This window comes from Maylandia zebra, linkage group LG11, assembly GCF_041146795.1.
Source record: "Maylandia zebra isolate NMK-2024a linkage group LG11, Mzebra_GT3a, whole genome shotgun sequence".
Taxonomy (NCBI): domain Eukaryota; kingdom Metazoa; phylum Chordata; class Actinopteri; order Cichliformes; family Cichlidae; genus Maylandia; species Maylandia zebra.
Genome location: NC_135177.1, coordinates 36,301,468 through 36,327,470, shown reverse-complemented (window position 1 = coordinate 36,327,470; position 26,003 = coordinate 36,301,468). Strand labels below are relative to the sequence as shown.

Genomic DNA, 26,003 nt, shown 5'->3' with positions numbered 1-26,003 from the left:
TCAAAACAAAATTAAATATATACATACTATATATATGTGCATAATATTATATCTTATTTCATTTGTTTGTTTCACTCAGAAAAGCAAAGAACATGTAATCAGTTATGGGGCAACGCATTTCAAAGATGCACAGGTCTCAGTAAAAGAGATATGTGAACAAATGAAGACTGAAGCCGTCGTACTCGACCAGAACAGGGTGCAAACCAGAAAAGAGGCTGATATTGATGGAAATGCGCTGCCTACCGAGATGGAGAGCCTTCCCGAATTCCCCAAAGCAATGATAACTTCATTGTATCCACAGAACGGAGTTCCAAGCTCGAGTGAATAAATAACTACTTGATATCTTCAGTGGCACAGGAGACGAGTGGACATCATATTTCTTGCAATGATGCAATAAATGACTTTGCCTCTAGAAAAACTAGAAAACAGGTTCAAAGAAGAGGGAGGAGAAAAGTAGAGTTATGTTTGATTCCTAAACCGTGTTTGATATCTTGTTTTGGGAAGCTCAGGTAGATATTATTGGCTCATCATTCAAACCCTTTTTACTGCAGACAGGCACAGTGCAATACTCATTACACTAGAATTTAAAATCTGACATTTTACTTGATGCCAGAGGAGAGTCCTGAGGGTCGTTTTACATTTAAAAAATGCAAATTTAAAAATATGTACAGTTTGAATATAGATACAGTCACCTATATAACAAATTCAAATCAGCTGCAACAAAAGGCTAATACACACATTAATGAATCAGTAATTAAGGCCAGTGACATCATGTAAATGATCCTGATTTCATTTTAGGTACTTTAGGTGAAGTCTGATGCTCAAAGCTTTGCAGATTAATTACAAAGTAAGTTGATTGAGGAGGATCGTGACTTTATTTGTTTAGCCAGTTTCAAAGGTCAATTTATTAAATTCTTTTAATTCTTCGAGTTTAATTCTGGTTTATTTTTAAGGACAATAAATGTTTGCATTATGTTTTACTTTATAGAAGATAATGAAATCTGAAAATAAATTTATGACAGTTTGAGTCATGGATAAAAACATGGCTGATGACATCGTCAGTTCATCTTTAAATGATACAATTTACATTTTTAATATAAAAAATTTTAAATATCCAAAGTGTTTCATGTAAAATGGATCAATTAAAGGAGAGTCACTGAGGAGCAAAGGCACCACATAGCAGAACAATTTTCCACAAAGAAAAGACATCTCCACCTTTTTAATGTAAACATGTTATGTTCAGGTAGATCGTGTACGTTTGATCTAAAAATGTGTTTTTTTCCCAACACATTTACTTCTTTGAAAGGTCTTCAACGAGAAATTTCTCATTTGCCAAAAGGCTTTCATAGAAGATGTCTTTGCAGGCTGCACTGGCTTTCAGGGGACCACTGTAGAGCTCCCTCATCCTGTCCTGAGAGGTAGGCAGAGCTCTAATTTTGTCATATTGTTCTTGGTCGATAACTTCCTTGTATTGGAGCTCATCCAAAATGGGTGCGATGTTGCTCACTCTCTGGATCAGCTGGACTCTGTGTTTGTCCACAAAATGCTTTCCTGGAGAAAAAAGGAAAGAAATGACAAAAGTTTACGGTTGTTTATCATGTGAAAATTTTATTAGCTTTATTCTCAGCTTTCATAACAAAATGCTTTAAAAAAAAATCACACTTATTTCATAATTAAAATTAATTAAATGTTAAAAATAGAACATAAATGATGTCTGTAGGAGCCATATGAGTTGTTCCTTTTTGACTAAGTGGGTTGGTTTAAATGGACTCACTGTATTGGTGCACAGGCGTGTGGGGCGTGTTTCATGGGTGTGGTAGATGATAAATGTGGTTGCACTCACCTGTTTACAGCACCTGATGTTGATGAGCAGAAAGGTAAGGTGAGCATGAGGCAAAACTTTCTGTTGACCGCAGCTTGAATGATTTTGATGTATTTTAACTGGAACTTGATGGTTTATGTATATTTATGCACTAATTGATGCCATAGGCCAAGTTGTAGTTTGGTATAGTAGTTAGTGCAGTTCTTTGTGAGTAGCAGTTATTTGTTTGTGCAGTCTGTGCATTTGTTTAATAGTTAATCCCACGTGCTGATTTGTATATTGGACAGCTGCATGTGGAATAAAAGAAGCAAATGGTACAGAAGTGTATTTTATGCTTTTATTGTTGCGCGTCATCTGTATCCTCATGTTTAGCCTGCCGCGGCCATAGTTGGAAGAGCCACAACAAATTGTCAACAGAAAAGTTTATAGGTTTTATTGGATTGTTTATATATAGATGAGTTTTATTGGTGAGAGTCTTATGGTTTGCTGTTGCCTTTGTCCACGCAGCTTTTAGATTAAGCCTTTGGCTACACAATACAGATTTCTTTCAGGAGTCTTATTCCCCTGTTAGGTTTCAGCAGTACAGCTGCACAAGGCGTTGTACTGATTTGCTTTCTAGTTATTGTGCATCAGGCGGCTGAAGCCATTGGCTTGGGAGTACCGCCGCAGTTTGTGTTTAAGACAGTTTGTCTTCCTCACAGCTGACGGTATGGAGGTACATAAATACCCACCGCTAGTATGTACAGAAGACTAGGTTGAGTTAGTTAGGTTTAATAGGCAGATAGAGGGGGATATTGCTCCTGTTAATTGTGTGTGTCCAAGGTTGATTGAAGGGAATGTCATCAAGTTGATGTGTTGGGATGAGGCTGTGTGGCATAGGTGCAGTTCAGCGTTTGGATTTTGTAATGTTTTGAAGAAAAATGGAGACACACCAATTAATACAATGTGGTGATGTGGATGGAAAGAAAAGACAGCCGAAATCGACTGCTAAGGCTTTGGAGAATCAGATTGAAAGGCTGCAAACAGAACGTCATACTAAGATTAATAAAATTAAAAAGGTCGTAAAAATTATTAAAGAGTTAAAGCAATCTGAGGATAATGTTTCCACTGTTCAGGCTCAGTTAGAGAATTTGTCTGTGTTGCTTAATGAGGCAACTCGTCTGCATGAAACCTTGCTTCCTTTGCTTCCTCAAGAAGAGCAAGAGAAACAAACTGCTTGGTTTATAAGTGTGAAAGCACATAATACTGAGTTTGTGGAAGAGATAAAGAAATGGCTTCGTGATGCAAAGGGAAACCCTCAGAGTAAAAATCAGGTGTCTGAGCTTGATTTGCCACATTTAAATCCACCTGGTGTTGAGTCTTCTGATGTATTACCTGCTGGAAATGGTTCTGGTGCTTCTAGGCACACCGGGAATGTTGGTAAAGGTGCTGCGATAGATGATGTTAATCCAAGTGATAGCGTCTCTAATGTTTTTTTTTTTGTTTTTTTTAAATGACATCAGAAACCGCAGTATGCGACATTACGTGATGGCAGAGCTTCAGTTCATCCTTTGTCATTTTTTTTTTTTTTTTTTTTTTTTTAATAAATAGGACAGGGGGAATGAATGAGAGAAAGAGGGGGAGAGAAAGAAAGAAAACCAAAGGGGAGAAGAGACGGTGAGAAGGGGGGGGAAGAGAGAGAGAAAAAAAAACTCCTGGGTCACCTGTATGGAGAAAAAAAAAAAAACAAAAAAAAAAACAGAGGAGACAGCAAACAACAAAGAGCAACATAATAATAGAGAAAACAAAGCACCATCACAATAAACTAGCTAGTCATAGATATCAATATTTACTAAATAATAAACGATATTGTGCAGCACGCAAGATAGACAGCGCACAGTGTGCTTTGAGGTAGCAGCCAAGAAAGCTTTAGTCCGCGTCTGTGAATACCCATGTGTGCATACCTGTGTGGATCAGCATGCTTGCATTCCAAGGGTTTCTCCATGTAATGAGCTGCTAGGGAGTGTGGGGGGGCCACAGCCCCGTCCTCCAGGGTGTGAAGCGGGTATGGAGGAGATCAAAACTCCAGACATCCAGAGGCCCCCAGAACACAAGAGACCATGGAAGACCAACAGAGGGGCAGCCGCGCCACTGTTCCAGTAAGAGCTGAGGAGAGTCCCAGATGAGAGCTCGCCCAGCAGCCGCGGAGCAGAAGTCAGGGGGAGTTGCAGTGACGCGCCCGTGAGCTCCGCCGGCCCCCAGCTGTGCCTGAGTGACCGAGCCCCAGGCCGAGAGGCCGGGGGCACCCCACCTCCAAAGGGGCCCGAGCGAGCCCCAGGCCCCAGGCCCCGACAAGCGGCCGCCAAGGAGTGAGCCGGTGTGTACCTGGACGCCCACCCCCAGACACAAAGAACCACCAACACACCGACACCTGAGGGAGTCCGCCACCGGCAGGGGAAGTGGTGGTGGGTGGAGATAGGCCTCCAAACCTTGGAGGGCCTGAGGTGTCCCCAGAGAGGTGGCGTCTGATACCCAACCTGACATATAGACACAGACATACAGGCACACACAGACACAAACATCCATTCCCACCCTCATGCTCTCATATGCACTTACTCCACACTCAACCAACGTGGAGACAGACATAAAGAGACGCTGTACACACAATCGCACTCCCCAAGCGTACTCTACAAACCGGGTCTAGGTACCCTTGCCCCTGGAGGGGGGAATTGCACCCAGACCCAGGTGGTGTTACCCTTTTCCCTGCGGTGGGGAGAGGCAGACCACCCCGACTCCGCAGCAGCAGGGAGGCCCCACACCCCAGACCGCAGTCGGACGGCCAACTCCTCCTACTAGCCCTCCCGCTCCAGCAGGCCGCAGAGAATGGGGGTGGGAGAAGACTCCAAACCTCCCTCCACCCGCTCATTGTAGTGTTGATGCATATGTGTTCTAAGGTGCAATTAAAACCCAGGAGGGCTTGGAGCTACCTGCCAAGGAGCAGCAGGTAAGCGCATAGTCCCTCCTGCTAGCCCTCAATGACTAAGTGTATTTAAAATTGAGAGGTGGGCAACGACGTCAGGGGTGAGGTGTACACCCTGATGGTAATTTGGACTCCGTGATTGTGCCCACCCCCAAGATCCTATATGTATGTGTAATGAGAGTGTGAATAATGTGAATGTCTAAGTTGTGGGATAAAATTGAGGCAGAGGCAGCCAGAAGGGGACGGGGGGGGGGTAGCCTCCTCTGCACCCTGGTGACATACCCCCACTCCAAGGCCCTGCATGTGTGGGTGGTTGTGGAGGAGCGGGAAGAGGGAGGCAGCTGGAGATGGGGAGGGAAGGAAGGGAGGGGCAGGTAACCCCTCCCTGGGGCCAGCTCCCCCGCTGACCCCAGTAGGCACTCCCACCCTCCGCGACCCGCCAGGGAAGGGGGGCCCAGGCCCATCAGACCGGGGCCCAGTGCAGTAGCGCCCTCCGGCTCCACAGAGCCCTGGACAGTCCACCCAACCCCACCACAGAGAAAACTGCACCCACCCCACCATCCACACATCTTCCAGACTACATAAGACGGTAAACGCCCAGGCTGAGATCTTCCTCCACCTCTCCTGTATCTCCCCCTCCTGCAGAGAGTTCCTGAAGAGAAGAAAGCTCCTGCAAGATGTGACCATCCCCCCCACCAGTTGAAGAGCCCCCCAGGCGGCTCGACGCACCGGCGGCACCCTGCTCCAGGGCCGGGCCCCCATGCACCCACCCGCCCACAACCCCGGCAACACACCAACCAGGACCCAAGACCCCGAGGCCCGGCCCGGGCCCCAGCCCAGAGACGGAGCGCCCCCAGAACCTCACGCCCATCCCGGACCCACCCAAGGGCAGCCAGGTTGCCAGGTCAGTAACCCACGTCCGTCAGCACAGACCCTCCCCTAGCCCCGCTGCACGCAGCCGCGAGGAAACAGTCACCTGAGAGCCAACAGAGCCCCCAACCGGACGTGACCGCTACCCCGGTTGAGCCCCCCAAGGAAGATGCCTCCGGGGAACCCCCCGACGCCCTAAGCCTGTCCCTACCCCCTCACCAATCACAACAGTGAAGGCGGGACCAAACTATGACCCCCCACCCCCACTAGGTGATGGAGCTGATAAAAGGGGCCCAGAGCAATTGATCTAATGTGGTGGCAGAGGCTGTGTCAAGACTAATGTAATCTAATAGATAATTTCTATATTGGTTAGAATTAAGATTATTTTTATTTTTCCAGTTCATGAGGACTGTTTTCTTGGCTATACATAGGGCAGTGAAGATCATATGGGCTATATTCTTTTCTGAAGTGACATTATCTAAGCTGCCCAGTAGACACACTAAGGGGGAAGTTGGAATGTTACATTTCAGACACTTTGATAAGTCTTCACATATCTCGCGCCAAAACTTTTGCACTGGTGGACAGAACCAAAGAGCGTGGATGTAATTGTCTGGTGTATTGCCTTGACAGTGTGAGCAGTTGTTGGAAGATGTAAAGCCCATCTTGAACATCCGATGACCTGTATAGTGCACTCTATGAAGTATTTTGTATTGTATTAATTGCAGACTGGGATTTTTAATTAATTTAAAAGTTTAAGCAAATCTGAGACCAGAAGTTTTGGTCTAGGTTGACTGATAAATCTGCTTCCCACTTTGCAGTAGGAAGGGATATTGATTCATCTAATTTAGAAAGTGTTCTGTATATTTTAGATAATAATTTGGGGGATTTAAGAGTAAGAAAATGTGCCGCACTTAGTGGTGTTTGTAATTCAACTTGACTGAGGTTAAATTTCTTTTTTACTATGGATTTAATTTGTTGATATTCTAAAAACCTTGTCTTGTTGATCCCATATTGTTCAACTAGTCTGTCAAATGGAATAAATTCTGTTCCCTCTAATATATGTTCTAAGTATTTAATTCCTTTACAACTCCATTCTGGGAAATTAATCATATTATTGTTTTGTAATATGTCAGGGTTATTCCAGATAGGTGTACGTTTGCATGGGATTAATGAAGACTCCGTTATTTTTAGAAACTCCCACCATGCTGTTAGAGAAAAGCTGATGTTGATACTTTTAAAGCATTCATGTCTTTTGATGTTTGAGCTAATAAATGGTAGGTCTGAAATCTCTAGATCCTTGCATAGTGCCTGTTCAACATCTAGCCAGGGCTCAACTAAGAAGGTATGTTTTAACCATTCTGAGATGAACTGAAGCCTGTTGACTAAGAAGTATTGGTGAAAATTAGGCAGATCTAATCCTCCTCTATCCTTGGTTCTTTGTAGCGTTTTTAGGCTAATACGCGGGGGTTTATCTTTCCAAAGGAATTTGGAAATATATGAATCCAGAGATCTGAACCAATCTTGTGATGGTTTGTTAGGGATCATCAAAAATAAGTAATTTATTTTTGGCAAGATCATCATTTTTATAGTGGCGACCCTTCCCATGAGTGATATGGGTAAAGATTTCCATCTAGTCAGATCGCCTTCTACTTTCTTTAGAAGTGGGATGTGGTTTAGTTTAGTTAAGTCTGAAAGCTTAGGAGAGACATTAATACCTAAATATTTAATATTTCCGGATTGCAGTGGGGCAGAGGAAGAATTATGGAAGGAGCAGTTAATGGGGAGAACTGTAGATTTTGGCCAGTTAATTGAATAATCTGAAACTCTTGAAAACCAGTTTATTAAAGTAATTACCTCAGAGAGGTTGGTTTGTGTGTTTTGCAGAAAAAGCAACACATCATCCGCATAGAGACTGATTTTATGTTCTATGTTCTTACATGTTATGCCCTTAATTGTTGTAGCCTGTCTAAATGCTGCTGCTAGAGGTTCGATAAAAATTGCAAAAAGTGAAGGGGAGAGTGGGCATCCCTGTCTGGTGCCCCTCAGGAGACAGAAGCTGGAGGATGTCTGGTCATTTGTTCTGATACGAGCCGTTGGGGAATTGTATAATATTCTTATCCAGTTTATGAAAGAGTTTCCAAAACCAAATTTGTGTAAAGTTGCGAATAAAAATTTCCAATTAACTCTGTCAAATGCTTTTTCTGCATCTAGAGATAATATTATGGTTTCGATGTTTTTATCGTATGAGTAGTCTATTAAATTAAGTAATCTACGAGTGTTTGTTGAGGAGTGCCGACCTTTTATGAAACCAGTTTGGTCAGGATGAATTAAGAGGGGGGTTATTTTCTCTAATCTCTTTGAGAGAGCTTTGCAGATTATTTTAAGGTCTACATTTAAAAGAGAAATTGGACGATAGCTTGAGGGAAATAAAGGGTCTTTGCCTGGTTTTAGCAGGAGACTAATGTTGGCAGAATTCATATTTGGTGGTAGTCTGCCCTTTTCCTCGATTTCCTGCAACATGCTGTGGAATACTGGTGCCAAAATTGTCCAGAATTCTTTGTAGAATTCTGCAGGGAAGCCGTCTGGACCTGGAGCCTTATTATTGGGCATACTTATCAGGGCTTCCTGGAGTTCACTTGGCGTCAGTGGCGAATCCAGTTCCATTGCTTGACTGTCTAGTAATTTTGGAAGAGTTACGTTGTCAAGAAACAGATCAATTTCATTTTTAGATGGGTTTATTTGTGGTGAGTATAAAGTTTCATAGAAATCCCTAAAAATGTTGTTTATTCTTCCAGGATCATATATTGTGTTCCCCGATAAATCTTTAGCAGCACATATAGTTATTTTTTCTTTATTTATTTTTAGCTGGTTAGCTAGAAATCGACCTGATTTGTTACTGTGTTCAAAATTCTGAAGATTCCTTATACAAAAGTCTTTGTATAAGGAATTGTGTTTTTTTTTTTTTTTTTATTAATAGTTTCATTTAATTCTAGTTTTGTTTTGCATATTTTGTTCAATGTTTCCTGATCTTGGTCGCACGCGTAGGCTTCTTCTAGTGATTTGATGTTTTTTTCTAATTCCTGAATATTTTTGTTTTCTTCTTTCTTTTTGTGTGATGAGAAAGAAATTATTTTACCTCTCATCACAGCTTTCCCTGCTTCCCATAGAACAGAAGCAGATATTCCGGGAGTGTCATTAAAGTCTAAATATGAAGTCCATTCCTTTTTAAAGTATTTAATAAAGTCTTCATCTTTAAGTAGTGATATATTAAATCTCCAGTTTTTACTTGGCGTAGTATTATTCTTGTGCATTAGTGTTAAAGATACAGGAGCATGATCGCTGACAGCTATAGGATGAATCTCAGTGTCTGAAATGTCACACAGCAGTGAGCTGCTGACCAAAAAATAATCCAGACGAGAGTAAGAGTGATGAACATGCGAGAAAAAAGTATATTCCTTACTGGTGGGGTGAAGAGAGCGCCATGCATCGCAAAGACCAAAGTCGTTCATATACTGTTTGATTATATTTGTGGACTGCCAATTACGCTGAGTTCCTGTTGTGTTGAGCCTATCCATTTCTTCATTTAGTCCAAGGTTGAGGTCACCGCCAAGAATGAGTGTGCAATCAAGGTGTTCAGAGAGTGCACTAAAAAAACCGTGGAAGAATGAGGGTTCATCAACATTTGGACCATATATACTAACAATACATAGTTTTTGGTTCAATATTGATAGTTTAATAATTAGAAATCTACCCTCTGGATCTATAACTGTATCGAGTACTGTAAAATTAACATTTTTATGTATTAAAATTGCTACTCCCCGTTGTCTAGAATTATAACCGGCTGCAAACACGTTAGGAAACTCAGGTGTTTTAAGTTCATTTAAACCTGTGACAGGTTTGTGAGTTTCTTGTAATAAAACAACATCTGCCTGTAGTTTTTTTTAAGCTGGTTAAATATTTTTAACCTCTTTCCTCTGGTGCCAGCTCCATTTACATTCCATGTGACAAACCTCAGCATGCCCATAATTGTGTGTGTATGTCTAATGATGTACGCTGGGTGTTTCGTTTAGACAGGTGGAGAGAATATGGAAACATCCCTTGTTTATAAATAGAAAGAGAAAAAGAAGTGTGGTGAGAGACTCCATAAGTCTGACTATGTGTGTGAATATTCACTAATATGAACAAGCGTGGGTGCTGTGAGGCTGTTGTGAATGTGTTGCCGTTGAGCTGATGTGTTTGCGTGATCGTGTTGTGAAAATATGGAGAAATAGAGGGTGTTGTTTGTAGGTGAGTGGGGAAGTAGGTGGCCACAGCAGTGAAAGACAAGAGAAAGAAATAAACCACATGAACTGTGAGCGACAACAAAAAAAAGAAACGAAACGGAAACATTCCAATTAAAGCAATGACGGAGGATGACGGTGTTATATCTGCTATGACATCATATTGATATTACTAGCTTAAACTCATGTTAAAGGAGAGAGTGTGAATGAATAAGAAAAGAGTGTAGCGGGTTCTTATCTGGAGTGCAGTCAGTATAACCACGGTGTGGTGCCGGGGTCGCGGTACAGCTGTCCGTCCACGTAGAGCCGGTCCACGGCGATGACAGCACGGGAGCCTTTCTGGATGAAGCTACGTCGAACTGGGAACAGGACCTTGCGTCGTTCCAGGATCTCTTTGGGGAACTGGTCGTTCACGCTGAAGTCCGTTCCTTTCAGCTCTCTGCCGCGACTCTTCACCTGTTCCTTCTGTTTGAATTGACTGAATTTGGCCACAATAGGCCGTGGTCTCCCGGTCCGCGACCGCGCGCCCCCCAAGCGATGTACTCTATCGAAGTCGATGTTCTTTACGGTGTCCTCCGGCAGCTTCAGGTGGATTTTAATGAAGTTTTTCACCGTTGCCTCTGCGTCCTCTCCGGCAGTTTCTGGAATACCAGAAAACACAAGATTATCTCTCATGCTACGGGCTTGTAGATCGATAACGGACTCTTTTATTTTTTTATTTTCAATGTTTAGCTGGGTCACGTTATCGGTGAGAGATTTAACCGACTCCCGTAGCGTGGCATTTTCAGCGGCAAGCGTTTCCACCTGCTGCTGGCTGAATTCCAGGGATTCTCTCAGAGATTTGAATTCCCGGTGTAAAATCTCCACCAGGGACAGCCTCGCATCGAAACTGGACAATCGCTTGTCGATTGACTCCAGGATTTCTGCGATGTCTTTGCCGGCAGGCGATGTTGTACCGGGGGAGTCTGCCTGGCGACTTCTCTTCGATGACGGCGTCTCGATTTTGGCCGGGGAAGGTGCACTCTGGGCCTTATGCATTACTAAATCTTGAAAACAGCGGTCGATGTAATCTTGGAGAGCGTCTAAACTCTCCCCGTTGTCCTCCAGGGTGTTAGAGATGATAAAACAGATGTTGTTAGTTATATGACAATTGATTAGTATATTTGGTAATACTGAAGCTTGGAAAACCTTTGTTAAACTCTATGCTACCATTTGCTTTTTCTCTGCCAAAATCTCCGGCGTCTGACGTCACCTACAACATCACTTCCGTCACTTACCGTCTCACTTCCCTATGTACACCGATGTACACTTAATCTACCCCTCACTCAACTAATTAGCCTACCTTTACCAGTGTCCAACCAGGAAGATGCCTGCCCCTTGTCACCCTATCTGCTGGCATGTTTGTTTTACATCTATACTGTCCAGTCTCTCCTGGTGGACACACAGCAGCATTGTTTAATCTCATTTGAGTCATTGTTGACCGTAGCCAACTTTTTAGTCCTCTGAGAGCACTGAAGCTTCTTTCAGCCTCAGTACCTGCGTTCTATCCTCAGATTAAAATTATTATTAAGTGCCTGATGTGCCTCATGTTTGGCCCTGGCTCTTCCCCTCTGACTGCACTAGGACATATTGCCACCTGATAAAATAACACACTGATTCGTGCCATATAAAACGTGAGACGTGTCAATTCAGATTCTTTGTCAAATACACTAATGAATCAATTTACATCAGCAGCCAAGCAATTGTCATGATAATAAATACTATTTAATCTACAGCACCAAATCATCAGTCAGTCACCTGTGAGCTCACCTCTCCACCTCTGTCTGAGCTACAACATGGCAGAGCTGCCTCTGTCACCTGATCAATAACAATGAGACATTCCACATACATGCAGTCACACATGTGCTTCAAATACAGTCATGAACCAACAAGTCATCATCAAATTTCACCTGTGATCTTGTGTCACCATTGCTCTCTGAGCTTTGTGTTGGTTCTGCTGTCACCTGACAAATAGGACATACATGACAATAAGAATAAAATGTGGAGCTGCTTCAGTGTTTCTGTGACTTTGTGCAGATCTTGACTGATCAGTAATGTTTGTAGGCTGAGTGCATTTTTAAAACAATGTGTGCAAACTGCACTACAAGGTGGATATTTGCAAAAGCATGACTTCCTCATGACATTTTGTCTCAAAAATTAACCCTATGAATACGTCAGTGCCATTAGGATGAAATTATTATGTCACCAACATTTTAACGTTAGACATATAATTCTAACAGCCTCTGTAAACTAATACTGTTCGAGGCTGCTGTTTTCTCTGACACTTTCAATCAAAATTAGAAATGCTGCTCTGAGACTGAGAGAACTAATAGTGCTGCCTGTTGTGCAGTTAGTTTCCAAAACACGTTATTCATGGTTACATACAATTTTAGACTGATGTGGGCCAAAGCCTAGCACAGCCTGTAACGTTATTATGACGGACACATTTTATGAGTTAATTTGGCTTTAAGTGACTTACAGGTTTCTTTGAAAAATACTTTCTTATATCCAGGTTCTTCCTTTTTGCTGCCATCCTCCTCTCCTCCTGGCAGCGCAGGCTTGCAGCTGCTAAAACTAAACAGAGCTCCCTGAAAGGCTCAGCCAATCACATTGGCCATATTTGTCACATGAGGTAGGACTCCAGTAGAGAACGTAATTTAACCCTTTCTGCACCGCTGGGTGAATGAGACGCTGACAGATCTTTTTTTTTTTTTTCTTTTCTTTCTATCGGGTTTGATTTTCTTTACTCGAATAGATCAAATTATTGGTGGGGACATGTCCCTTCCGTCCATTCCAAATCTACGCCCTTGCTCCTTAGACTATCTGGGATAATAAATTTCATATTGCATGCATATATGTCTACCAATTAAATCTGGCCTGAGGTCTGCCATGTTTTAAATTCAGTTATTTCTCTCAGAAATTTGAGATCAAAATTACGACTGTGTTACCTTTATACTGTCACTAGTTAGTGCAAATAGCTCAATGGGACATAGAAACCTTTAAATTAAATTCCATCACCTGATATATATTCTCAAATAATATCAACGCTTTGAAAGCTGTTTACGGTCAGAATTTTTTGAAAACTGTAATTGTAAATAAATTCAAACAATTGAGCTTCTCTCTCTGTGTTAAATATAATTCCCCAAAGCAATGATAACTTCATTGTATCCACAGAAGGGAGTTCCAAGCTCGAGTGAATAAATAACTACTTGATATCTTCAGTGGCACAGGAGACGAGTGGACATCATATTTCTTGCAATGATGCAATAAATGACTTTGCCTCTAGAAAAACTAGAAAACAGGTTCAAAGAAGAGGGAGGAGAAAAGTAGAGTTATGTTTGATTCCTAAACCGTGTTTGATATCTTGTTTTGGGAAGCTCAGGTAGATATTATTGGCTCATCATTCAAACCCTTTTTACTGCAGACAGGCACAGTGCAATACTCATTACACTAGAATTTAAAATCTGACATTTTACTTGATGCCAGAGGAGAGTCCTGAGGGTCGTTTTACATTTAAAAAATGCAAATTTAAAAATATGTACAGTTTGAATATAGATACAGTCACCTATATAACAAATTCAAATCAGCTGCAACAAAAGGCTAATACACACATTAATGAATCAGTAATTAAGGCCAGTGACATCATGTAAATGATCCTGATTTCATTTTAGGTACTTTAGGTGAAGTCTGATGCTCAAAGCTTTGCAGATTAATTACAAAGTAAGTTGATTGAGGAGGATCGTGACTTTATTTGTTTAGCCAGTTTCAAAGGTCAATTTATTAAATTCTTTTAATTCTTCGAGTTTAATTCTGGTTTATTTTTAAGGACAATAAATGTTTGCATTATGTTTTACTTTATAGAAGATAATGAAATCTGAAAATAAATTTATGACAGTTTGAGTCATGGATAAAAACATGGCTGATGACATCGTCAGTTCATTTTTAAATGATACAATTTACATTTTTAATATAAAAAAATTTAAATATCCAAAGTGTTTCATGTAAAATGGATCAATTAAAGGAGAGTCACTGAGGAGCAAAGGCACCACATAGCAGAACAATTTTCCACAAAGAAAAGACATCTCCACCTTTTTAATGTAAACATGTTATGTTCAGGTAGATCGTGTACGTTTGGTCTAAAAATGTGTTTTTTTTTTTTCCCAACACATTTACTTCTTTGAAAGGTCTTCAACGAGAAATTTCTCATTTGCCAAAAGGCTTTCATAGAAGATGTCTTTGCAGGCTGCACTGGCTTTCAGGGGACCACTGTAGAGCTCCCTCATCCTGTCCTGAGAGGTAGGCAGAGCTCTAATTTTGTCATATTGTTCTTGGTCGATAACTTCCTTGTATTGGAGCTCATCCAAAATGGGTGCGATGTTGCTCACTCTCTGGATCAGCTGGACTCTGTGTTTATCCACAAAATGCTTTCCTGGAGAAAAAAGGAAAGAAATGACCAGAGATGGGCAGTAACGCGTTACTTGTAACGCGTTACTGTAATCTGATTACTTTTTTCAAGTAACGAGTAAAGTAAGGGATTACTATTGCAAAATCGGTAATTAGATTACCGTTACTTTCCCGTAGGAACGCTGCGTTACTAAAACCGTGATTTTTTTTGCGAGAATGTCTCATGACAGTGACGTAAGCAAGTGCGACGTTGGTGACAGCAGCTGTGTGCAGATCAACAATGGATAATATATCTAGTGCGGGAGAGAGTATGAGCGTGCAGCGTTTAAAGTGTGGAAGTACTGACCTTACTTTGAGTTTGATTCCATAAAAAGTGACAAAAACATTAGCGTCCATCGTGCGTGGGAAGAAAACTTCTTTTTACAGCGAAAAAAACCCCTAAACTTCCGAGCAAGCACCGAGTAGCTACGACGTGATGGGAAACTCACAGAGACACTCGCGCGGATTCTTCAACTGACCGCAGCACACCTACACCAGGGTAACCCTCCGCCTACCCTGCTCCTGCTTTACAGGTGAAAATAGAGCAAAAGGACCGCTGAGTCTTTGACTTTATTTATTTTCTGCTGTGTTTTACTTGCATCTGTTTGAAAGAGTGAGTGAAAACACAAAAAATATTTTATTTTATGTGCTGGAATGTGTAGAAAATAGGTTTAAATGTTAAACTAATTTATTCAAGTCAGAGAATGTTGCATATAATTAAATGTTTTGCTTGATGCATAAAGTTAAAAGATTAAAACTAATAAAACAAGTTAAAAAAAGAGACTTTTCCATTTGATTACATTTTGTATGATGGATTATGTAGAAAAAGTAGAATTGGGCTGAAAGATCTATCACTTTATCACCTCTTCAGGTTGTAAATCGTGTTTTTAAAAAGTAACTAAGTAACTAAGTAATTAATTACTTTTGAAAATAAGTAATCAGTAAAGTAACGGGATTACTTTTTGGGGGGAGTAATCAGTAATTAATTACTGATTACTTTTTTCAAGTAACTTGACCAACACTGGAAATGACAATAAAAGTTTACGGTTGTTTATCATGTGAAAATTTTATTAGCTTTATTCTCAGCTTTCATAACAAAATGCTTTAAAAAAATCACACTTATTTCATAATTAAAATTAATTAAATGTTAAAAATAGAACATAAATGATGTCTGTAGGAGCCATATGAGTTGTTCCTTTTTGACTAAGTGGGTTGGTTTAAATGGACTCACTGTATTGGTGCACAGGCGTGTGGGGCGTGTTTCATGGGTGTGGTAGATGATAAATGTGGTTGCACTCACCTGTTTACAGCACCTGATGTTGATGAGCAGAAAGGTAAGGTGAGCATGAGGCAAAACTTTCTGTTGACCGCAGCTTGAATGATTTTGATGTATTTTAACTGGAACTTGATGGTTTATGTATATTTATGCACTAATTGATGGCATAGGCCAAGTTGTAGTTTGGTATAGTAGTTAGTGCAGTTCTTTGTGAGTAGCAGTTATTTGTTTGTGCAGTCTGTGCATTTGTGTAATAGTTAATCCCACGTGCTGATTTGTATATTGGACAGCTGCATGTGGAATAAAAGAAGCAAATGGTACAGAAGTGTATTTTATGCTTTTATTGTTGCGCATCATCTGTATCCTCATGTTTAGCCTGCCGCGGCCATAGTTGGAAGAGCCACAACAAATTGTCAACAGAAAAGTTTATAGGTTTTATTGGATTGTTTATATATAGATGAGTTTTATTGGTGAGAGTCTTATGGTTTGCTGTTGCCTTTGTCCACGCAGCTTTTAGATTAAGCCTTTGGCTACACAATACAGATTTCTTTCAGGAGTCTTATTCCCCTGTTAGGTTTCAGCAGTACAGCTGCACAAGGCGTTGTACTGATTTGCTTTCTAGTTATTGTGCATCAGGCGGCTGAAGCCATTGGCTTGGGAGTACCGCCGCAGTTTGTGTTTAAGACAGTTTGTCTTCCTCACAGCTGACGGTATGGAGGTACATAAATACCCACCGCTAGTATGTACAGAAGACTAGGTTGAGTTAGTTAGGTTTAATAGGCAGATAGAGGGGGATATTGCTCCTGTTAATTGTGTGTGTCCAAGGTTGATTGAAGGGAATGTCATCAAGTTGATGTGTTGGGATGAGGCTGTGTGGCATAGGTGCAGTTCAGCGTTTGGATTTTGTAATGTTTTGAAGAAAAATGGAGACACACCAATTAATACAATGTGGTGATGTGGATGGAAAGAAAAGACAGCCGAAATCGACTGCTAAGGCTTTGGAGAATCAGATTGAAAGGCTGCAAACAGAACGTCATACTAAGATTAATAAAATTAAAAAGGTCGTAAAAATTATTAAAGAGTTAAAGCAATCTGAGGATAATGTTTCCACTGTTCAGGCTCAGTTAGAGAATTTGTCTGTGTTGCTTAATGAGGCAACTCGTCTGCATGAAACCTTGCTTCCTTTGCTTCCTCAAGAAGAGCAAGAGAAACAAACTGCTTGGTTTATAAGTGTGAAAGCACATAATACTGAGTTTGTGGAAGAGATAAAGAAATGGCTTCGTGATGCAAAGGGAAACCCTCAGATTAAAAATCAGGTGTCTGAGCTTGATTTGCCACATTTAAATCCACCTGGTGTTGAGTCTTCTGATGTATTACCTGCTGGAAATGGTTCTGGTGCTTCTAGGCACACCGGGAATGTTGGTAAAGGTGCTGCGATAGATGATGTTAATCCAAGTGATAGCGTCTCTAATGTTGCAAGCAGAAGTTGTAGGAAAAGTAAATCATCACTCAGTGGCTCAATGGTTTCATCTGCCTTGTCAGCACGCATAATGGCAGAAGCTGACATGGCTGCCCTTCTTGTTCGACAGAGGTTGTTGAAAGAAAAGCATGCTTTGGAAGAACAAGAAACACAGCTTAAGAAAAGAAAGGAGCTGCTTGACTTAGAAACTGAAATAGCAGCTTCAGCAGCAGAGGTGAATGTTTTAAAAGTTTCTGAAATGTCCCGAGTCTCAAGTGCGGTTAATGGTAAATCTGATGGAATGAATTCGTATTTAGAACGAGAGCAGGGGCGTTTGGGCGTTTTAAATCCTAACGCTCCTACGTTCAAACCTGTTACCAGAGCCCCAGGCCCACCAGAGGTGTACGAAGACCCCGAACCTCCCTCCACCCGCTCATGTGTAGTGTTGCTGTGTCCTGTTCTAAAGTGCTTTTAAAACATGGCAGGGCATGGCTTCCTGCCAGAGAGCAGCGAGTGTCAGCACGGCCCCTCTTGAGAACCCTCAATGTTTACATGCATTTAAAATTCAGAGGTGGCGCCAGAGGTGAGGCTGGACGCTGTATAGTGTGTCCACCCCCACAGCCCTATATGTATGTGTGAGTAATGTGGATGTCTAAGTTGTGGAATAACATTTTATGGCCCGCAAGATCATTTTATATAGATTTATTATTATTGTTATGCATGCCCCGGCGATATGGGGTCCTCAGGGACTAGTAAAGCGCTATACAAATACAGGCCATTTACCAATTCAGCAGACGTTTGTCACCAGAGCAAAGCCACAAACTGAAGCTGTTGTGAAAGCAAGTTCTATTGTAGCAGAGGAGCCAAATCAGCCCGGCCATTTACCGAGGGAGAGTTTCTGAAGAGCTGCATGATGAAGCTGTGCAACGTCTTGTGTCCAGACAAAACGCAGATCTTGGCAAATGTGAGCCTGAGCAGAAATACGATTGCTGATCGGGTTGGTGAGATGGCCACTGATTTAAGAACACAGTTGTGTGAAAGAAGCAAAACCTTCATTGCATACTCTCTTGCTGTGGATGAAAGTACAGACATGATGGACATTGCACAGCTGACCATCTTCATCCGTAGAGTGTAAATATTGAACATTAAATCAATGCACGGGACAACGACAGGAAAAGACATGTTTGAAAAGGTATTTCAAAGTGTAACCGACATGAAACTGCCCTGGGACAACAGATGGAGCGCTGGTGTTGTGCAGGATGTAGGATCTAGTAAAGATGCAGGAGAACTGTACCGGTGAGTTAACAGCACATCACTGCATCACACACCAGGAAAGGCTGTGTGGTAAAGTCCTAAAAATGGAGCATGTAATGATCACCGTAACACAGACCGTAAATTTGATCTGAGCTAAAGGTTTAAATCAGCGTCAATTTCAGTCTTTTATGTGGGAAATAGATTCAGAGTTTGCCAACATTCCTCATCATACAGAGGTCCGCTGGCTGAGTTGGGATAAAAGTTCTCAGAGTTTTTGAGCTCAGCAAGGAAACCTGTCAGTTCATGGCATGTATGATGCGGTGGAGGCATTTCAAGTGAAGCTGTCACAAATGCACCAGTGCAACCTGCCTCACTTTCCCTGTTGCCGAGTAATGTTGAACAAAGCTGGCGCACTTTGCTCGTCTACATGCGGCTCCAACCTTGTGTTTGCTTTCATTTATTTTTTCTGGGTTTTTTGGCAGCATGTTCATATTTCTAATTTGCATAATTTTGACAGGATATTTTTATGGAGAGCAAAATATAAAATAAATACAAAGTTAAAGTTTATTTTTTTAAGTGCATTTATTCTGGAATAATTATTAACAACAGAGTAAACGTTCGTAGCCTGTATGATGTCACCAGGTCCAAATTATAACCAGTGTTTTAAATCCGCCCACTATGATATTAAAGCATAAAACAGTCTGATATTATGTTTACATCAGAAACAAAAGGCCAAAAGGCTTTCATAGAAGATGTCTTTGCAGGCTGCACTGGCTTTCAGGGGACCACTGTAGAGCTCCCTCATCCTGTCCTGAGAGGTAGGCAGAGCTCTAATTTTGTCATATTGTTCTTGGTCGATAACTTCCTTGTATTGGAGCTCATCCAAAATGGGTGCGATGTTGCTCACTCTCTGGATCAGCTGGACTCTGTGTTTATCCACAAAATGCTTTCCTGGAGAAAAAAGGAAAGAAATACAATAAAAGTTTACGGTTGTTTATCATGTGAAAATTTTATTCACTTTATTCTCTGCTTTCATAACAAAATGCTTTAAAAAAATCACACTTATTTCATAATTAAAATTAATTAAATGTTAAAAATAGAACTTAAATGATGTCTTTCACTTTTTTCATCCAGACATTGAAACATTATTGTGTTTCCTGAATTTCCAAGAGTCAAGTTAATGTTGCAGTTTCCTCTTTTATTACAGAGAATCTAATGAGCTGGTTTCACTCCCTGCTGGATGCTTCATTCACATCTTTTAGCCGACTTTCAGAGGGTACTTCACGTGATCTTGGTTGTCAGCCATGGGGGGTCCAGGTTTTTTAGACAGACAGACCCATCATGATGAGCCCCCACCGATTTTTGTCTCAGCCCAGACCTGTCCTGGGTTTTTAGCAGCAGCACTCCTGACTTTGGGAATGGTTGCTTTAGTTGTTGTTTTTGGATTGTGCAGAACAGACTGTGGTGCTCATGGTCAAGGTTACATCAAGGGCAGCAAACACCAAATTAAATTTAAGGTAATGATACTGAATTCCACCTTAACAGCAGCTTCATTCTTCATACTAAAGAACACTGAGGCAATCGTTGATTCAGTGCCATATAAATAAAATTGAATTGAACTGATTGAATTGAATTGGAAATCAGCCATCACAGCTCATGGAACATCTGCTTATAAGCCTGCTGAGTTCAGTTGGCTAAATCCACAAATAGTAGCAGCGTCGGTCAGCTGATCATAACCTTTACACAGAAGCCACCTGTGCTCACAAGAGAAATTATTATGATTTATTTTTAAGTGATTTCTGTCCTCATGCTGCAGCACCACAGCCGAACTTAGGGTTTAGTGATGTGTCATTCACAAACGAGCCGACACAAAGAGCTCATTCTTTGTAGCAAATGACAAAAGCCGACTCTTCAGCCTCAACCACTCAGCCCTGCTGAGAATCCATGCAACCAGCAGCTTTGATGGGCACACCGTGTGACCAATGGCATGCAGGGACAGATAAGGATCAGACAGTTATGTGAATAAAGGAACGGGGCGAACAGCGAGTGTAGTGGTACGGACCAGGTACTCAGAGCACCACAGAAAAGTGAAGAAACAAGCAAAAATGGAAAAGGAGCAGCATCTGGCTGCATTTCATTGATTTTGGAGACCAAACAGCTGAGAGCATAATCTTTAAAATCAGGAGCTGGCTAAAATGATACTTCTTTTTAGACTGCAGGAACACCACAAAGCACACGTCACCAAAGTCTCAAAGACTTGTGTAGCAGCCATAATTGAATGTATTGAATTTTGATGATCACTGGGTTTTTATTTGTTTGGTTGTTATGGGAGTCACGTGGGTGCTAGCGGTGACATAGATGGGCGTTGTCAGTCTGTCATTCACTGGTTTTGATTTTGACAGAGAGGAGGGCTGGGTAGCCGTAGTTTTTGTTGACCGCTGCACAACATGTTTCGCTTCGTTATATTAGAGCCTGTGACGTTGTAAGAGTCTGAATCAGGAGCCGATGACATTACTCTGTAAACTCTCAAAGCACTTTAATAAACAAGCAAACAATTCCACCTCTCGCATTATTGCGTAAAGTTGACAGCGCGTCAGGCAAATAGGCAGGCTTCATCCCCGGCCTCTAGCGACTGTGGAACTCGCTATAACTTGTTTTCATTTCTGTGCCTCACAGTGCACACATCTTTTTTTTTTTTTTTCATTACTCTTGACCTCAGGCTAAGTTATAGTTTGAGTCAGGATCAGTTACAGGGAGAGGACTTCATGCTGCACCTACCGTCTGCCATTGTACATCCACCAGATGCTGCAGCTGGAACAAGCAGAGGGGAAAAACTATTGATTAATACTGATGATGATGTTTTACACTGATAGAATATAAACAACTTCCTTCTGTCCACAGGATGAAGGGCTGCTCAGATTTAAAACTGTGCACCTTATTTGTTTCCAGTTGGTTGAAAACAATAAACGATGGGCTGATGCACCAGAAAACATTAAAACCAACTAAATCATGGCTCTTCTTTAGGTTATTAATATTTGGCTCCACTGGACATACATAGATAAGCTCATTTCAGGATTAGGTTATCTTATCTTTTCTTTATTTTATTCGATCTATTGCTAATAAAACATTGCTAATAAAAACAGCACGCTGCCCTAGTAACCAATGTGCTGATTACAACTGTGAGAATAGCTGAGAAAATGTTCCCCCTTCAGACAGACTTTTTTTAAACATTTTTGCTTCCGTTTTAAACTTTATTTGCTGTACAGATGTGCGGATACGTCAGCGGTCCTTCCAGTAGTTGCTCATTATTAGGTTTCGCTCCGTACGATACAATAATCTAACACTCAGTCTTCAAACCCTGACACCGAGCTAGCGCAGCGGTTTGTGTCGGGTTTAAAATATGAAACTAATCGCAGATTCTTACCTCTGCGCTGCTGTCGATTCGTTTCAGGATCTCCAGAACCACCGAAGCGCCTCCTCCCAGTGGCGTGTCTAGAAAATTTTTGTTGGGGGGGCCAGGTAGGGGCACAGATTTGGAGAAGGGTGGCAGATTTAATTGGCAGATAATGTTTTAAAAAAAAATTCTACCAACCCTTAACCATAATTCAATAATCCTATAAACCTAATAATCAAATGCACTTTTAACTCTTATTAGAATGAGATTTTAACCACTACGGTGCAAAGTTTTTAGATACTGCGTTGATAAAGTACAAGAGATACAATCAGTGCTTTGTCAGTGTTTACTCAGCAGTCAAGGACAACAATATTTGCATAGTATTTTTACTGACATATAGTGCACATATGTTTTGGGCAAAAACATTTTTGAAAATTAAAATACGAACATTTGTAACAAACAATTGACAAATTAGCCAATGCAAAACTTTATCTGCCTGTTAAAAAAAGAAGATAATCTTCTCACAAACTGGTGTTTGATTTTGAAACAGGAAAAAAGTGGGGAAACAACTGAAAAGACTAACATTTGAATGAAACCTGAAAGCAAGTAAATACTTTCTATGCTGCCTTATCGTAAACTTTGGTAATATTGATAAAGAACAACACTGGCTGATGATGAAATACAGTCAGCTGGCATGGTGACACTGCCAGTATAACCTGCAGGGCTGGACTGGGACAAAAAAATTGGGCATTTTTACTACAGACCGACCCACCAGGTAGTAAAGCCATAAAGACTTTGACTGAAAACAAACCCTGTTGTGACAGTGATGTACAGTCTTGTTGGTATATGTATGATTTCTATACATTTTACGTCAGATAAAAACTTTGGTTGTAAGATTTAGATAATTATTTAATAAAAACTAGGTATTTTAAATGAGAATAAGAAAGAAAAGTATTTCTTTGTGCCCACCTTTCCCTGTTAATGCCCTACCTGGCCCCCTGGCAAAACTTTGCTAGACCCGCCCCTGCACAGTTACCAGCTGTCTGCTACATAAAAAAGGATCCTGGTGTTATTTGTCTCTCAGAAACAGTTCATAACTTCAACTCATTCATGTCACCTAAAAGGTAAACCTGTTTCTCCATCACCTGTTCAGCTCTGATGGTTCAGTAAGGACATCTCCTGGTTTCATCTTCATGTTTCCCTCTCACCACATATCTAAACAGACATCATGACCAGCAGGTTTACAGCTGTGGCTCCAGCCAACATCAGCTGATACTAGAAATTAATATTAAATAAATTCTAACAACAGCCGATCAAGCTTAAACGTGGTGCTGTTGTTTAGCGCGACATCCGCTGGTTTCCTCTTTCTGGCGCAAAGTGGGCGATAAACAAGAGAGAAAAGCCGATCAGCTGATCATTGATCAGTTTCATGATTGAAGTAGCAACAGGAGAGGGAGGGGGAGAGAATGAGAGAAGAGGCAGCTGTGCAGCATAAAGACAGAATAAATCCAGCTTTGTGTCTTTTTTTCCATTCTAGCTAAAGTCCGGGACAAACTGCGTCTCTTCTCAGCTCAATACGAAACGTGTAATATTTTCTCTGAATGAGGGACCATTCCATTTTTTTAAGGAGCCGTTGGCAACTCTACTAACTAACCTTATGAATAAAATAAAGTTCACTATCAGTAACATCATAGCACCACCCAGCTGTATAAAAACTCCGTCAAACTGGCTAGAACGCAGTATGAGTTATTGCAACTGACAGTAAAAAGTCAGCAACATGAAAATAAACTCCACCTAAACTTGGTTTATATCTGACCCAGATAGACTGCAGGTCATAACTTCTTACCTGAAGTTCAGTTCACCTGACACTCGGACTGGTGGCTGCTTCGGGTCTCTCCTCCTGCCTCCCCTTCCCTCATCCACCTGTTGCCTCTGTGGAAGCCCCGTCATAGCCACCACCAAACAACTGAGTTATTTCTACACATCGACCTGCATCTGGCCAATCCACCACCTCTCATTGTTCATGCCATTACAAAAAAAAATAAATAAGTCACTGGGGATATGCCCGGTATGCCCGATGGCCAGTCCAGCTATGTTAACCTGCAACCAAATCTGCAGCTCCATACAGCAATGTTACGACTTAGATTATATCTTATAACGCATAACTCTTATGTTAGCTGCCCTCAGTAGCATACTGTCTGAAATATTCCACAGCTTCAATAATTCTTTAAGTGTTATTTTTTTCCTTGGTATTCTAATTTCACCGAAGTTTACTAAACTCAACAAACTTGATATTACTTACCGGGACATTTAGTCTGTCCTCATTTTCTTTCACCGAAAAATTGTTTCCTGCAGTGCCATCTTTCGCGCTTGGCTCTCCTACCTTTGCTAACGTGATGCGCATAGCGCAGAAGCGATGCTGCATTCACTTACACTCGGATATCTGAGCGTCACCGTGAAAACATAATCGGACATTTGATATTTGATTGAATTTTATTGTTTTGCCTTTGGGGTGGCACCTGGGGTGGCCAGTCTGGTTTGGGGGGTGGCCTGTGCCCCCCCAGGCCACCCCGCTGGACACGCCATTGCCTCCTCCGCGGTAAAGTCTGTGACCTCTTCCCTTCTACTTCCTCTTTTTTAACATTACGCGCGCCTTTTTCACGTTTTCTCTGCAGTCCAGAAGCAGATGATTTCAGACCATATGTTGTGCCAGAGTGATTCATTCAGTGTTTCGTTTTTTAGGTTCTTTGGGTGAAGTTTGATGCTCAAATCTTCACAGATTAAGTTGATTAAGGAGTTGAAAGTGTTTGTTTAGCCACTTTGAAAAAAGTCCTGTAACTTCCTAAGACCCGAGCGCTTGATTGGGACGTGATGAATGTGAAAACAAAGAATTATCTTTTTACCTAATTTTGCTCTACAATGGCCTGATATTCACATATGAGCACATTCGTTTTAGATTTCGATAGAACAGTGGCAGTATAACGTCCCCGTAAGTGGATATCAGGCCCTTGTAGAGCAAAATTTAGTGTGGTCGAGACAACCCAAAATGGGATGTCCGCATATGTGGACAACAAATGCAAAACATCATTTAAAATCTTGTGCAGAAATTGTTCCCAGTGTTTTACCATCATATTTTTTTGAATGAATATTCTGATTTTCTGCCTCCCCCGTCCCTCCATAATGTACACTGCATTATTATTTGAATAAATCATTTGATAAAAATGAAGATTTTATTTCAAAGATTAAATTATAAAACGTTTTAATTAATCATCAAAATGAACAAGAAAAACATGAGTTTAATTTTGGTTTATTTTTTTTAAGGACAGTAAATCGTTGTCACTATGTTTCAAGTTACAATAAGATGATGACATTGAAAAAGAGATTAATGAGGCTTTGGATGATTTATGGATAAAACTCATTCAGCTTCACGGCCCCGAGGATTCATAGTAATGCGAAAGGTACCCCTCTGTGTCCTTATGAACGCTCAGGATTCTTAATTGAAGCACTCCCCTTTTTATTCTCTTCGCGGCCCTAACCCTAGCATTAACCATCACCTTACATTTATCAATTTCAACCCGCTCTCACGCCTGGGAACGAGCAACATAGCGACGATTTGTCACATATATGTTACGTTTTGGGATGAGAACGTGTTTGGATAAAAACATGGCTGATGACATCGCTGATTCATTTTTAACATATATAACATTTACATTTTTTAATATAAAACTTTCAAATATCCATAGTTTTTCCTGTAAAATGGATCAATTAAAGGAGCCACTGAGGAGCAAATGCAACACATAGAACAGTTTTTACAAAAATGTAAGTGTAAAATAAAACCCCCACAAAGAAAAGGCATCTAAACCTTTGTAATGTAATCATGTTATGTTCTGGTAGATATTGGTAGATCTATATTTGGTCTAAAAACTGTTTTTTCAACACATTTAATCCTTTTCACTGAGCTCTTTAACGAGAAATTTCTCATTTTTCAAAAGGATGTCATAGAAGATCTTTTTGCAGGCTGCAGCTTGCAGGGGACCACTGTAGAGCTCCCTCATCTTGTCCTGAGTGGTAGACAGAGCTCTAATTCTGGTATAAGTTTCTTGGTCGATAACTTCATTTTCTAGGAGCTCATCCAAAATGGGTGCGATGTTGCTCACTCTGTTGGTCAGCTGGACTCTGTGTTTGTCCACAAAGTCCTTGCCTGGAG

The 26,003-nt window shown here is 41.0% G+C and overlaps 2 protein-coding genes across 4 annotated transcripts in view; both read right to left on the bottom strand.

Annotated features, from left to right (window-relative positions):
- Nucleotides 1-596: 596 nt before the first annotated feature.
- Nucleotides 597-21,843, bottom strand: LOC112432100 (apoptosis-associated speck-like protein containing a CARD). Its single transcript, XM_076890294.1, has 3 exons — nt 21,827-21,843; nt 21,181-21,213; nt 597-1,551 (listed from the first exon to the last, which is right to left on the bottom strand). Exons 2-3 carry the CDS (start codon nt 21,188-21,190, stop codon nt 1,292-1,294), a joined length of 270 nt encoding a protein of 89 aa, XP_076746409.1. The 5' UTR covers nt 21,191-21,213; nt 21,827-21,843; the 3' UTR covers nt 597-1,291.
- A 3,244-nt stretch (nt 21,844-25,087) lies between these two features.
- Nucleotides 25,088-26,003, bottom strand: part of LOC112432102 (uncharacterized) — a 34,016-nt gene continuing 33,100 nt past the window's right edge. For all 3 annotated transcript variants that reach the window (XM_076890293.1, XM_076890292.1, XM_024800738.2), the window contains one exon: nt 25,088-25,997. In XM_076890293.1, the coding sequence (XP_076746408.1) occupies nt 25,738-25,997 (260 nt within the window). In that variant the 3' untranslated portion in view covers nt 25,088-25,737. The remainder of the gene's footprint in view (nt 25,998-26,003) is intronic.